This window comes from Oryza glaberrima, chromosome 5 (genome assembly GCF_000147395.1).
Source record: "Oryza glaberrima chromosome 5, OglaRS2, whole genome shotgun sequence".
NCBI lineage: Eukaryota > Viridiplantae > Streptophyta > Magnoliopsida > Poales > Poaceae > Oryza > Oryza glaberrima.
In genome coordinates this window covers 18,917,101-18,931,517 of record NC_068330.1, presented here as the reverse complement: position 1 = coordinate 18,931,517, position 14,417 = coordinate 18,917,101, and the positions used below count along the sequence as shown (strand labels likewise).

Here is a 14,417-nt window from a genome sequence, read left to right as displayed (position 1 = left end):
CGGCCGTCTGCCGCCGGGGAAGGTAGCAACCGCCGCCGTGCGCGTGCGGCTGACGGCGGCGGTCCGACCCGGCGTGCGGATGAGAAAGGGCACCATCGGTTGTCGTAATAAGTCAAAGCTAAAATTTTAAAGTTTAAATTTAATTTCTTAGTTGATTTATAAGATTTTCTTTTGCCGAGCCCGCCCAAGCTAGATCGGCCAAATTTACATGAGATTGAGATTAAGGAGATTAAGGACTATGTACAAATTTTTAAGATTTTTTTAACGTAGTTTCTTCTTCAGTATTATCTTTTCAAATTGTTAAGAACGCATAAAAGTTTTACCTATAAATTAACTTTTATTTCCTATACGATTTATTAGAAAATATTAGCAACCAATGAGACTGATACATGTGATGTGGATTTCTTCCGTCGGAACATTTATTTTTCTTCGTCGTTGCGTCGTTTTTGCTTCCAGGATTTTTCTTCAAACCCATATGTTCTATTTAGTGTGTTCTTCGACAGTTTGGACGTCACCAAGCAGGCCAAAAACAGGTTGGACCTTGTGACGGAAGGTAGCACCACTGCCCGTATACGGTGATGGATTTTTGCCGCTCAGGATATCGTCTTGTTTTTCATATTCCCCATCTCAAAATATAATAATTAGTATAGGATGGGATACATTCTGATAACACGAATATATATATGTTGTTATTTTGAGACGGTGAGAATATGCTATTTAAATACTTATAAAAGAATTAATTGTATTAGATTAATTAAACCCTACAAAGCAAACAAGTACTTAAAAATAAGAATTTGAACTCTACCTAGTGCGTGTACTATTATGTCATATTTGTTACTAGTATTTCTTTTAGTTTTGGTACCGCTAGTATAGGTTAACTTTGACCTTGCATATTATAGAATGCTATATTGTGCATTGATTTATTTTTTTAAAAAAAATATATTCATAACTTTTTAAATAATAATATGAAGGAAACTACTCCATCCATCCCATAATATAAGGGATTTTGAGTTTTTGTTTGCATTGTTTGACCACTCGTCTTATTCAAAAAATTTGTGCAAATATAAAAAACGAAAAGTTATGCTTAAAATAATTTGGATAATAAAGTAAGTCAAAAAAAATAAATAATAATTCTAAATTTTTTTGAATAAGACAAGTGGTCAAACAGTGTAAGAAATCACTTATATTATGAGACGGAGGGAGTAGATGACAGGAGGGAAAGAAAAAAGAAGCTTCCCAGACTACTGTTTATCAGAGCAGGCGAGTTGCCACCGCTATAAAGAGCATGGAAAGGTCGCGCGAGCCGGCCCCCGGCATGAGAGAAAACGCACGACCTTAATAATGCATGCGTAACTGTTCTCCCGTCTCGACCTCAAGAGAGCTCAGCCTAAGGCGGGCAGCAGCTAAGCCAGAGGCCGGGATGGAGCTCTGCGCCGTCTTCTTCTCCTCGGCCTTCTCCCTCCTCCTCCTCCTCCTCCTCCTCTCAGCAGGTAGGGATACTCATGGCTCCTTCGTTTCATTCCATTCGTGCGTTCCTTGCGTGTTTTTGTCAGTGTGGATCATATGGAAGACTGAAACACAAGGATCAAGGATCGATGGTTTAGTTCCTTGTGTTCTCTGTTTCTTCTTCTCCTTCTCGTTTCATTTCGAAGAGACCATTGATGGCTTGGAGCGCTTTGAGTGCAGTTTTAAGAATTTAAGGGTGTTTACGCAAAAAAATAAAATAGAATAAAGGAGAGTAAATTTGAGCGTGGAGAAATGCGACCTTTGTACTACCGTGCAAAACAGCTGTGCTGGTGTTATCGTCTACAGGAAGTGAAAAACAGTGAATTGAATCAATTGATGATGATGCAGTTGTCTACAATGAGCCTATGAGGTCGTTTTCTTCGATTAATCAAGCATGTTTCAGGCGGCTGGTCCGACGTGTACTGGATAGTGAAAACATTGAATATTCCGCACCACGCGGTGATCCTGATCCTTTTGCTGAAAATTTTCACGGCCATTTGATTTGACATTGTTTGATATTTTTTTTCTCCCTTTGATTGCAAGCTCCGTGTTTCTGCTCGTCGAAAACGACCTCCTACCCAAGATCATTTCATGTAGTTTAATTATGTGATAGGGAAACTTCCCCCCTGGATTAACTTCTTACTATCTCTTACGATATTTCGAATGACTGGTTAAAAAAAAGATATTTCAAATGCCTTGCTGATTATAGCAATTAACTGAGCTTGAAATGGTAAGCATCATATTCAGACATGATAAGCTCTCTTTCCCTGACAAAAACAAGTTCCATTTTTTTTTTCTTTTTACGTAACTGGCATAAAAACAGGTTAAATGTTGCCGATGCAGCGCTGCTATACAAAAATGCAAGTGTAAATTTCATTTTTCATTTCTGCCCTCCTTAATCTTGGTATTAATCACCGCAGCCAATGACGTCGTCGTGTCGGCGGCGACGTCGCCGCCGCTCAAGTTCGGGATCAACTACGGCCAGATCGCGAACAACCTGCCGCACCCGACGCAGGTGTCCGGCCTCCTCCAGTCGCTGAGCGTCAACCGGGTGAAGCTCTACGACGCCGACCCGGCCGTCCTCGCCGCCTTCGCCGGCACCGGCGTGGAGTTCATCGTCGGCAACGAGGACCTCCACAACCTGACCGACGCGCGCAAGGCCCGGGCGTGGGTGGCGCAGCACGTGCAGCCGTTCCTCCCGGCCACCCGCATCACCTGCGTCACCGTCGGCAACGAGGTGCTCTCCGGCAAGGACACGGCGGCGATGCAGAGCCTCCTCCCGGCCATGCAGTCCGTCCACCAGGCGCTGCTCGACCTCGGCCTCGCCGGCAGGGTGAACGTCTCGACGGCGCACTCCGTCAACATCCTCGCCACCAGCTACCCGCCGTCCGCCGGCGCGTTCCGGGAGGACCTCGCGCAGTACATCCAGCCGCTGCTCAACTTCCACGCCGAGGTCGGCTCGCCGTTCCTCGTCAACGCCTACCCGTTCTTCGCCTACAAGGCGAGCCCGGCGAGCGTGTCGCTGCCGTACGTGCTGTTCGAGCCCAACCCGGGCGTACGCGACCCGGCCACCAACCTCACCTACGACAACATGCTGTACGCCCAGATCGACGCCGTGTACGCCGCCATGAAGGCCATGGGCCACGCCGACATCACCGTGAGGATCTCCGAGACCGGGTGGCCGTCCAAGGGGGACGACGACGAGGTGGGCGCCACCCCGCAGAACGCCGCCGCGTACAACGGCAACCTCATGAAGCGGATCGCCGCCGGGGAAGGGACGCCGCTCAAGCCGGCCGTCCCCGTCGACGTGTTCGTGTTCGCGCTCTTCAACGAGGACATGAAGCCCGGCCCCTCGTCGGAGAGGAACTACGGCCTGTTCTACCCCAACGGCACGCCGGTGTACAACATCGGCTTCGACGCCGCGTCCTTCAGCCCGTCGCCGACGACATCCACGTTTTCCTCCTCTTCCAGGCCAACGGTAACAAAAAAGAATTTGAATTTTATTCTACTTCGAAATTTTGAATATGCAAATTTGAGTTTCATAGAACAAAGAGAACTTCTATTGGCCATGTCTTCTCTTTTTGTCTTACCAAAAAAAATGTCCGTGTGTTGCAACGGGTGAAAATTATTTTAATTTTATTATAGTTAAGATGAAATTTATTGTGGGATTTCGCTTGGATATATATATTTTTAGAAAATCATGAGCTGTAATTAGGAGTCTGTTCGTCTAAAGTTATCATGCAAGTTTTCTTATACAACTCCTTATGTATTTCCAAAAGCGAACGAACTTAAAAACCGACTCATACATGAATGACATATCAAAATACCAACAAAAACATCTTCAATTTTTATATATTGTCTTATTAGAAAACGTACATTCTTTTTTTCGCCGGACCTTAATATAATGGTAAGTTTCTGATTGCAAATTATTTTGCTTATGTTCGTTCTGCAGAGTACATTTCTGATGGGGGTGGTTGTCCTACTCGCCGCATTCCTCCTCTGACAATTTTCTCCACAAGTATATTGCACGAATGATTTGGGATTGTTTTTTGACCGATATAGTTCGATTTGTGGTTGGTTGCATAGCACAGAAAAGCAGATACATTGTTCTAACCTCGAGGTAAGCTTGTCTTGACCATGTTCTTGTTCAGTTGCTCACACAGTTTTCAGAAACCGTTTTTTGTCAGTAAAATTGCCATCTTACAAGTTACAACTAGGTTATTGCTTACTGTGTTAGCCATGAAATTGATTAGTTCAGCATAATTTTGTAGACATAATGGTAGGTGATGGGTCGATCCTATCTCAGTGGCAAGATATGTTTGGACATTTTCGCATCTGGTGCGTCATGTGAAGGATGTCGTTCAGTTAGCGCATTTCCCAGGGAGGTAGGCCGGTGGTTGATCGGTTGTTGCATGTTTTAGGATTCTAGCTCTGGCTATCTCTTCAGAACTCTAAACTGACCGACCAACCAACGCCCAACGAGAAGATTCTAGTTTGCGTCATGGGCAAGAATCGAATAAGCATTTGGCACAGAAGTGGGCATTATTCAGAAGCCATTGATTGTTCATCAATTTCGTCAGGAACAGAGCATTAAACTAACTAAATCCTCAATAATTTTCTCATTTCGTTATCTTAATTGTGGAATCTTGGAAGAATTGAATTGACTGTTTGTTGTAGAAAATTAGGTGGGCTTTTTTTTTTCATTCTAGCATATGGATGTTTAGGCAGATCTCTTACTATTCCTCACAATTGAATTAGGTAGGAGTAAGAAGAGTACTCTGTCGCTAAGTTGACAAAATGTGGAATATATGCGAGGACAGCGTTTTCATTCATTGTATAGTGGAGATGATCAAACAAGACTGTACTTCACCTGCTTTTGTCAACTATTCGCTTATAATCAATTACTCTTCCGGTACTAAAATATAACAATTTAATATTAGATTAGACACATCATAGTACTATTAATTTAAACTGTTATATCTTGGGACAGAGGGAATAATTGGTAGCTCTCTTGCTGTTAAGTTAAGAAAAAGTCAAACAAAACAATGCCCCTCTTTGTTTTCATATATGGCATGCTGCACCAAAATGACAAATTTATTTGAAGACCAGTTTAATTTCTACCAAGCCTAGGGAAACAAGTTTCTGTCTGAAACTTGCATGTAAAATCTGCAATTATGCTGCTAATTTTCATGCCAACAGGCCAGCCAATATAGCTCCTGATAATATGTTGCTCCATTCATTTATAATGCAGGATAGCAGGGTTCATTTTTCATCTATAGTTTGGATTTTAAAGATTGTAATCATAGAGCACAGGAGAAGGGTCATGTATATCATAGGCACTCCTACACAGGAAATCGTTTTCCCCAAGGAATCAGATTCAAGCCAAGAGTTAAATTGGAAACACAGGTGGCAGTGACTTGTTCTGTAGCTGTGGTGATTCACATCACTTGCTGATAGAGAGTGATAGTGTTTTGTTTGCTTCTATTATTGCTGTAAAAAAACAGTAAGTTTAATAGTCTATTCATTTGGTTCCCAGTTATACGTAGATCAGCATGTGGTTGATGATATAACCGATCGAAGCCCAAAGCCCAGTTTTCTTGGTGGTTAATTCGAAGAGATTTATTCTGGTTTAGCAAAAAAGTACCCCGAGATACCGGTATCTCACGGTACCAAATTGTTTTCGGATGTTGGATCTAACAATGTCCATTCTACCTAGCTAGATCCAACGATAAAAACAATTTGATACCGTGAGGTACCAGTACTTTGAGGTACTTTTTCTAGACCGGAGCAAATCTCTAATTTGAAATAATCACATGTGTCTAACAGCAAAAACTTACTAGCATTAACACAGTCATTCTCCCTCATGCCTCAATAGTACCAGTCTCTTTGCTAATAAGAGATGTATGGTTTCAACCCTGAGGTCCCGTGTTCAATCCCTAACAGTTCACAATTTCTTCTTAAAAATTATTTGGTGGGACGTCTTCTTTCAAATCTCCTTTTTTTGTCAAGAGTAAGTCACCGAGACATTAAAAACAAGAATATGAGATAAGCTAGCACGAAGCAACGCAGCAGCTACCTGTGTAGTCCACGATCATGTGGGTGCACTCCCTCCGGTACTCCGGTAGCAAGGTGCGGAGGACGCTTCCCGAGAAATATGACATTGTGCCGTCGTTAAAACTGGATTTTGTTAAAATGTTACTCCGTAAAAGTATTTCGATAAAATGCTACTTTTAGGGCCCCTTTAAATCAAAGGATTTATGTAGAAATTTCATAGGATTCAAATTCTATAGGAAATTTTTCTATTTGGCCCTTTGATTCAAAGGATTAAAGCTTTCCAAATCCTATGAAATTCCTATGGAATGACACATTGCATGTAGATTTTGGAGGAAATTTAGCAAGAGCTCCAACCTCTTGGAAAATTTTCTTTGAGTCTATCTCTCTCATCCGATTCCTGCGTTTTTCCTACGCTCCAATCAAACGACCATTCCTGTGTTTTGCAATCCTCTATTTTACACTTCAATTCCTGTCAGAATCCTATGTTTTTCCTATTCCTTCGTTTTTTCTACCTTGCTATTCAAAGGGGCCCTCAACCCATGGCTATACACTATAATACTATTCAGGACTAAATTGCCCTTGGCTTCTTCATTGTCATCTTCTTTTCTAACTCTGGTCAACGAGGTCCTCCCAACGCGCATCGTGCCTCACTCCTCTCCCATAATGGAAAAAACCGGACCAGCCCGCCGGTTCGATCGAAAAAATCGGAATCAGAGGTCAGTACGGTTTGGTTGGATGAAAAGACCGGACATCCAGTTGACCCGTTTTAGACCGCTCTAACCGGCCGGCTCTTAGGTGAACCGGTAATAAACCACTCCGGACTGGCAGGAGTTGGGCCGCTGGCCCGTTCGCGTGGTAAGCCTTAAATGGGCCTGACGGAAAGTGCGTGCAGTTTTCTCGGCGGGCTTGGCCGTGGTTGCGAGTCCGGAGTTGGGCTGCAGTAGCGACCGGATAGACTACCCTGGTGACGTAAGTTGAGCTCCTTGCCACCGTCAGATCACGCATGTACGGTTCAGATTAATCCCACACCGGTGTAGAGGGGTGGCCACAAGCCAGTCTCCCCGACTCGGCGACTCCGCGTGCTTCGTGCGACCGAGCCTGTGTGCGTCAGATCGTCGCGGTCGCGGCTCGCGCGGCGCCCATCTCGTGTACTCCCCACCCTACCCCCACCTCGCCGTCGCCCTCGCCCTCGCCGGAATCCCTCGGCCTCGCGATGGCGGCGCGCGCTACGTTCTCCCGCTTCCCCGTGACGGCGGAGGCGCTGGAGGCGTGCGCCGTGCAGTGGGGCATCGCCGTGACGCCCTTCGCCGCCGCCGACGAGCGCGGCCAGGCGCCGGCCGCGGGCGCCGGCGGCGACCGGGTCCCGCGCTGCGAGCACTGCTGGGCCTACCTGAACAGCCACTGCGACATGGAGCGCTGGGGCTGGTCCTGCGCCCTCTGCGGCACCCTCAACGGCTTCGACGACGACGCGCTCCGCCGCCTCCAACACCCCGAAGGGTGGCCTGAGCTCACCTCCTCCTTCGTTGACCTCGAGATCCCAGGTTTTATTACCTCTTTTCCTTCCTCCTCCTGCGTCAGCGTAGTTTCTCTTAGCTGGTAGTACCGTAGTGAAATGTAACCCGACAACCCATGAATTGGGTTTGTGCAGTGGATGGCTCGGAGGGTGCAGGAGACGGTGTGCAGGCGCGCCCTGTGTATGTAGCGGCTGTCGATCTTGCATGTAAGTGGAATCCTTCGCGTATTGCACCTTGATCATGGAATTTTTTGAATATTGCCCCCCTCCCCTCTGCAGTTTGTAGTGGTGGGAATTTAATTTTGCTTGTTATATAATGTAATCTTACCCAAGTAAACCCAACTAGATGAGAAACATAGAGAAAGGAGAGAAAAAAAATGAAATCGTGTAGCTCAAATTTGTATGCTGTTATTTGATAATATCTGCAGGTATGAGTCTAGGAGCTGAGCATTCGATGATTATTTAGTTGCATTTCATCTTCAAACAGTCCCCTCAGTTCGTGCTCATATGATTTATTTTCAGAATTGTTATTGTAGTGTTTGAATGTATTCAGGTTCTGAAGAGTTCCTGGAGCTTATTAAGAGTGCACTTCTGGCAGCTCTAGAAGGTTACTGTTTTGAACACTTGAAACTTACTGAATTATTGGCTGCCTGAACTGTGAATTGTCAGTGAGTATAATTTATGTTGCTCCTCAGTTGGCTTTTTCTCTGTGCAACAGCTCTGATTCCAGGCTCCCTGTTTGGGCTTATGACGTTCAGTCACAAGATTGGACTGTATGATGTACAAGGTCCAATTCCAGTTGTAAAAAATGTTTTCATCCCTCCAGACACAGAAGAAGATGGGCTGCCTGTTGCCCTTGAAGATGCCATGCCCCTACTTTCTTTTTTGGCCCCTGTATGTTATGATATTATAATAAATGTTACAGTTTGCTGAGTCATTTTGAACATGTAATAATGGCAAGATAAATTTATGAGCAGATCGACACATGCAAAGATCGAATTGCTGCTGCCCTTGATACATTGCGACCTACATCTTCATGGGAGCGAGGTGCTGCTTCTGGGCAGGAACCTGATACTGTTTTGCTTGGTGGCCGAGGTTTTGGAACAGCCATGTCTGCTCTAACTGACTACCTAAGTTCAGAGTATGGAACTACTTTTGCTTTGGGTAGGGTAACATATATTCCCAATGTGTGCATTTTTTTTAAATGATTCTTGTCAGTCATGCATTACTTTTCTAAGATAAGATGATGTACTTGCTGATATTTTTATTAAATCTTTTTAGCCTAACTACATTTTTTTTAAAAAAAATTTCAAACAGCTAGGGTATTTGCTTTTCTGTCTGGTGCTCCTGATTATGGAGATGGTCAACTAGACACTAGGAGATATGGTGAACAATATGCTAGCAAAGGGGAAGACCCTGACCTTGCATTACTTCCTGAACAGATACCATTTTATAAAGACCTGGTAAGCTCCGAATGATTCTGGAGGGAAAGAAATTACATTTTTGGCTGAACATGTTTGGCATATGTCAACCTTATTGAAAATTTGAAACAGGCAGCTGTCGCTGTTCAAGCAGGAGTATGTGTAGACATATTTGCTATAACCGACGAATACACCGATTTGGCTTCGTTGAAGTTTTTAAGTATTGAAAGTGGTGGCTCATTGTTTCTGTATACAAATACAGACGATTCAACACTTCCCCAGGACATGTGAGCTTGATCGTTTGTTTGTCTTTTTTTTTTCTGCACTTCATTCAAATTCCATATTCCAAATTTTCTGATCCACATGAATGGCCTTTGCCCCTTGGTTTGCCTTTTCCTCTAACAGATATCGCTTATTGAGTAGACCCTATGCATTTGGTTGTGTTCTAAGGTTGAGAACATCTTCAGATTTTGAACCTGGCAATTCTGTAAGAATTCAAGCTATTTATGTTTAATAACTTTGATGTATTGTCAAGTCAATATCTAATGCATCTGTCTTTTTTACAGTATGGCCATTTCTTCCCTGATCCTCAATATGAACATGTGCAACATATCATCTGCTGCGATTCATTTGCTACTTATGCATATGACTTTAACTTTTCACACCCTGAGGGCTTTTCCAGGTATGATTTTTTTTTCTCAGTATATATTTCACTCAACCATGGGACTTTCCAACTTTCTGCCTTGATCCTATCAATTTAGTGAAGACATGTGATACTTGTCATCAGTGATCAGATAATATGTTTTACATTTTTCACAGGCACACAGATCCTGCTGTTGTACAAATTGCATTTCAGTATAGTGTTATTGAACCTGTCAAGCATACATCAGAGAATGAAACACAATCATCTACAAGGTATGCAGGATTTTGGCATTCCTTAGTTTACCGTTAAGTTAGTCTGTTCCATGCCTAATTGGCCTCCTTTCTGGCCGAACATGCCAAGCCTCTTGTGCTATTAACATAGCTTCATATTTCTGTTTTTCTACTACTAGTTCCTGTGCTTACAATGATTAATAATGCATGAGTGAGTATAGTAATGTTACATAGCTTCATTTGTTCCTTCTTCAGTTTCATCTTTGTTGCTGTGCTTTTGGTCAAGTGATGTCTAATTTTCAAGTTGATTAATTATAATGTTACATCCTACAGTAACATGTTTTGTCTAAAGAGGCGGTTGAGAATAAGGACATTGCAGTATCGACCAGCTAAAAATATCAACGAAATATATGACAGTGTTGATCCAGAGACTCTCCTACATATTCTAGTACATAAGGTAACCATGTTCAGTTTTCTTGAAATCATACCACTTCATTTCAAGATGTTCGGCAGTTTGAGAAGAAAAATCTTTATGGTTCATTCGGTTACTCTGTTGCATGATATGTTGTCAGGATTAGAAATGTAGTGAACTCAAGACCATTAAAATAGTGTGCTATGGATTTCAATTGGTGAAGGTTCTATTTTAAGGAAGATTCCTCTGTAGATTGAATTCTGTAAGAAAATCATTAGGAAGACGTTTTTTGTAGCTTTTTTTAAAAACAATTTTGTTGAATGATTATCCAAGTTTTTCTTGGAGCTCCATGTTTACGCCTTTTAACTAACAACACCTGTGAGGAATATCACTTTTCTTTCTTGCCCTAAATTAACTTTGATTTCTATACTTTTACTATTTTTGCTCTCCTAACTTAAGTCTATTCTGAAATGTTGGCATCAGGTTATTTTAATTTCATTGGATAAAGGAGTTAAAGAGGGCAGAAGTTTGGTACATGATTGGCTGTCTCTCCTTATAGCTCGGTATAATCAGGCATTGAGATCTGATGCACGAATTCCAGAATCACATGTTGATGTTGACTTCTTACAGTGCCCACAGCTGCAAATGTTACCTCAGCTTGTGTTTGCATTGTTAAGGAACCCTCTTCTTCAGTTGCATGAAGAAGGCATTCACCCAGATTACAGGATATATTTGCAATGCCTTTTCAGGTGGGAAATCAAAATCTAAATTTAGGGCTTTGTACACTGTTCATTAAAAAAAGCATCTAAAAGAATGATGTTGTAGAATATTTGCACTAGCAATTACTTAAAAGAATCATAGATGTTATACATGTTAGAATATGCACGCTAGCAAAAAAAACGTTGGGAAAAATTATAATCATGTATACTGTAGGAAACACAAGGGGTTTGTAGCCAAACTTAACCAAGCGAAAATCTTGGCAATGCCCAAAAAAAAGTCACTTGTTTGGTTTGTAGCTAAAAGAATTGGCATTGCCAAATGCAACTTTGGTAGTAAAGCAAATGAGTGCCTAGCCAATTTTTACCAGAAAAAAATTGGCAAAGGCCAATTCTTGCCATTGCCAAAAATTGGTAAGGCTAGGGATGACTATGAACCAAACAAGCCCAAGATTGTACACATTTTCTATAATCATGTGTACTGTAAGAAAGGCAAAATATTGACCACTCTGAGAACTAAAAGGAAAAGATAAGAATAAATTGCTGCTGCTGCTGCTTTGGATCTATTTTGCTTTATTTGGAATTGAAGCCAATTTTCTATCTCCAAGCGTACAAGTTTTTTATTGAAACTCCTTTCCGTTGTTATTACAGTGCCCTGGAGCCATCTTCTCTAGCCAAAGCTATATACCCAGTTTTAGTTTCATACTCGTCACCCGACAAGCAAGCATTCCCTCGGCATACGTTGAGCCGGGCTGCTCTAATCATGAGTGAGAGCCCCATATTTCTTCTGGATGCATTTACGAACCTTATTGTTTACTATTCACCGTCTGCTGATCCTTCACTTCCTTTTCCTCCACCTCATGACTGTAAGTACACCATTTCACTGTTTGCATGGTGTGCATTGTTTTTTTCACTTGATTGCTTCATCTACTTATTTGTTTCATATCTTTGCATATCACGTAGGTCTTTTGAGAACCATGATTAATGAGTTGAAGCAGGGCAGGTGTATAACACCAAAGCTGACATTTATCCATGGAGGACGAGAAGATCCAGCATTGTTTGAGAGGTATCTTATTGAAGAGCAAGATGTTGACGGTACAGGGTTTACAAGTGGTAAAGGGTTTGTATCGTTCCGTGAGAGCATCAGGCATGCTGCAACAGACATCATCGAGACAGAAAGTAGTATCTAGTTCAAGACGTAGCACAATTCAGCTCCAAAATCATGGAGTAGATTGTATGAAGTCATCATAGCCTTCATTCCTTCATATAGATATAGCCTTGGAGCAATAAAAGGGGAGGGGATCTTCTGGCATCATAGTTGCCTGTGTGTCTGTGTCACTGTCAGTAGCTTAACTTTGTGGCATTTCGTGTATATCCGGTACCTCTTTTATTTTGTATACTCTTTTTGTTACGGAACACAGCGATACAAAGAATAACACATCAGATTTATACAGTATAAGTAAAATGATTAATTATATTGTTCAGGTTTCCAGGACTATCTCATATCCCAGTATAAGGAATTTACCGGTTATTCTCATCTTTAAGAATCCGTATTTGTATACCATGGATTCTGGTTCCGGCTCATTTTTGGCTTCTCCTTTTCTTTTGGAAGCAATGATGATCGGCATGGATCAACTCATGCTATATGTAGAGTTCATATGGTTTTTCCCCCGACATCGTCAAAATGTCAAGCTAGATGACAATGTGCAAGTGCAACAAAGTGCTCCGGGAATCGTCCACAGAAGATAAAAAAAACATGACAACCATTCAAAACACAAGGAGAACATCATATATATATAATCTTTGCTTCTTTTGGCGAACCATAGCAAAAGGGGAAGAGAAATTAGGACTCGCCAAATAAAATATTTGGAAGGCAAACTACTCCGAACACGCAGCACAGACCAGACAGCACGGTAATCTCCTATGCTTAGTTCCTGATAATTTGCTAAGTACGTAGTCCTCGAACAATCAAGGTGATCAATGGCGCGTTCAGACGCTCAGAAAATCAACGTCGTAGCCACGCCGGCGGCACCGGCGAGCACGGCCGGCCAGGTCATCAACGGCGGCGCAGCTGCCGCACCACTACTCTTGCCGTCCGCCTCGGGCGACGGGGCAGGCGCGGTGGCGGCCGGCGCCGCCGGGGCGGGGGTCGTTGTTGCTCCGGCAGGCGACGAGGACGGCGCCGGGACGGGCTCGCCGGGACGGCATAACTCGGGCGTTGACAGCGGCGCCGGCGACGGCGCAGGAGCGTCACTGGCCGGAGACGCACCATGGTGGTGCCTGAGCTGACGCGCCCAGTCCACTTCGGCCGCCGGCACGGCGAGCGCCCCGGCAGCCGCAGCCGCCGCCGCCGCCAACGAGCACAAGAAGAGCAAGTGAGCCCTCGACATCGACAAGGGCGCCATGGACCGGAGCTTCACTTCACCTCGATAATGGCATATAATGGGATTGTTAGCTTAGCTGGAGCTGAAGCAATCGTAAGAATGTAATGGCAGCGTATGCGCGCGTAGAAGCTGGTGATCACGCAGTGCACGGCTCGTAGGATCGCGTTTATAGAGGAGTCAGGAGTGCGAGCGAATGCGCGGAGAAGGCGAGCAATTGATGCCGGTGCGGGCGCGGAAGGTCTTGATGGAGCATTTGATTGATTCCTCGTCGCGGGTTTTGTGTGCATTTGCTTGAAGCCTTGAATCATGCATCCTGGGCGAAGTTTTCGTGCGGAAAATCTGTGCATGAGACGGGCCAGAATTGATGGTTTGATGTGCATTCTGTTTGCCCAGCTGGTCCCGGAGATTGGCGTATAGCTGGGTAGCATTTGTTTCCAGGTTAAAATTAAATCCGAGCTATTTCTAGGCATCAACGTAATCTTTTTGGACAGCTCGACTTTCTTGAGAGGATAGCTCGCTAGCCCAGTAGTAGCCCTGGCCTTGTGACGAGTGTGAGTTGTATCGGAATTAGACGGCAGTAATTGAAGTCTTATGGCCCAAGTTAAAATTGGTACAAAATATCCCCGCAAAATAAAATCGTACAAAATATAACAGTGGAGGAAAAAGAAATTGACAGCTGTGGGATTTGAACCCACGCCCTTTCGGACCCGAGCCTAAATCTGGCGCCTTAGACCACTCGGCCAAACTGTCGCTTGATTAATTTAGTATCGTCTTGCATTTATCCAATTTACTCAGAGTATAGAATGAAAAGACTACAGGCGCGCATATCCCTTTCTCTGCAGACTCTAAAACTTTTTGTAAGGCCGAGTTTAGTTCCAAAGATGACGACATATATGCACCTTATACATTTGGATTGCTCTGTTGAGCTTCACGAGAAAATGGATCATTGATAGGTTTTCCCTTCAGTTTTATGACTGTCGTGACCCAAGGCCACGGATAAGATTGGGGATAGATGGTAAAATACCCTTTTCTCGCCTA

At 43.5% G+C, this 14,417-nt stretch overlaps 3 protein-coding genes and 1 non-coding gene across 8 annotated transcripts; 2 read left to right on the top strand and 2 right to left on the bottom strand.

Moving 5' to 3' along the window:
* The first annotated feature begins 1,293 nt into the window (after window positions 1–1,293).
* On the top strand, window positions 1,294–5,545 carry LOC127773494 (glucan endo-1,3-beta-glucosidase 14-like). Of its 5 annotated transcripts, XM_052299577.1 has the most exons (5): window positions 1,294–1,490; window positions 2,427–3,484; window positions 3,959–4,126; window positions 4,278–4,344; window positions 4,428–4,838. In XM_052299577.1, the coding sequence occupies exons 1-3, from the start codon at window positions 1,346–1,348 to the stop codon at window positions 4,007–4,009; spliced, it is 1,254 nt and encodes a 417-aa protein (XP_052155537.1). In that variant the 5' UTR covers window positions 1,294–1,345; the 3' UTR covers window positions 4,010–4,126; window positions 4,278–4,344; window positions 4,428–4,838. The 5 variants fall into 5 exon arrangements, with proteins under 5 accessions (XP_052155537.1, XP_052155535.1, XP_052155538.1 ...); XM_052299575.1 differs by lacking the exons at window positions 4,278–4,344; window positions 4,428–4,838 and adding an exon at window positions 5,258–5,545; XM_052299578.1 differs by lacking the exon at window positions 4,278–4,344.
* A 1,618-nt stretch (window positions 5,546–7,163) lies between these two features.
* Window positions 7,164–12,498, top strand: LOC127775073 (protein transport protein sec24). The gene is made up of 14 exons (XM_052301386.1): window positions 7,164–7,601; window positions 7,709–7,780; window positions 8,127–8,180; window positions 8,292–8,467; window positions 8,551–8,737; window positions 8,891–9,036; window positions 9,127–9,281; window positions 9,400–9,481; window positions 9,561–9,676; window positions 9,814–9,909; window positions 10,201–10,324; window positions 10,763–11,028; window positions 11,647–11,861; window positions 11,959–12,498. Exons 1-14 carry the CDS (start codon window positions 7,274–7,276, stop codon window positions 12,183–12,185), a joined length of 2,244 nt encoding a protein of 747 aa, XP_052157346.1. The 5' UTR covers window positions 7,164–7,273; the 3' UTR covers window positions 12,186–12,498.
* A 494-nt stretch (window positions 12,499–12,992) lies between these two features.
* LOC127774239 (uncharacterized) lies at window positions 12,993–13,400 on the bottom strand. The gene has a single exon (XM_052300492.1). It carries the CDS (start codon window positions 13,398–13,400, stop codon window positions 12,993–12,995), a length of 408 nt encoding a protein of 135 aa, XP_052156452.1.
* A 649-nt stretch (window positions 13,401–14,049) lies between these two features.
* On the bottom strand, window positions 14,050–14,129 carry TRNAP-CGG (transfer RNA proline (anticodon CGG)). Its single transcript has one exon. It is a non-coding gene; the product is annotated as a tRNA-Pro (tRNA).
* Between the last annotated feature and the right edge of the window lie 288 nt (window positions 14,130–14,417).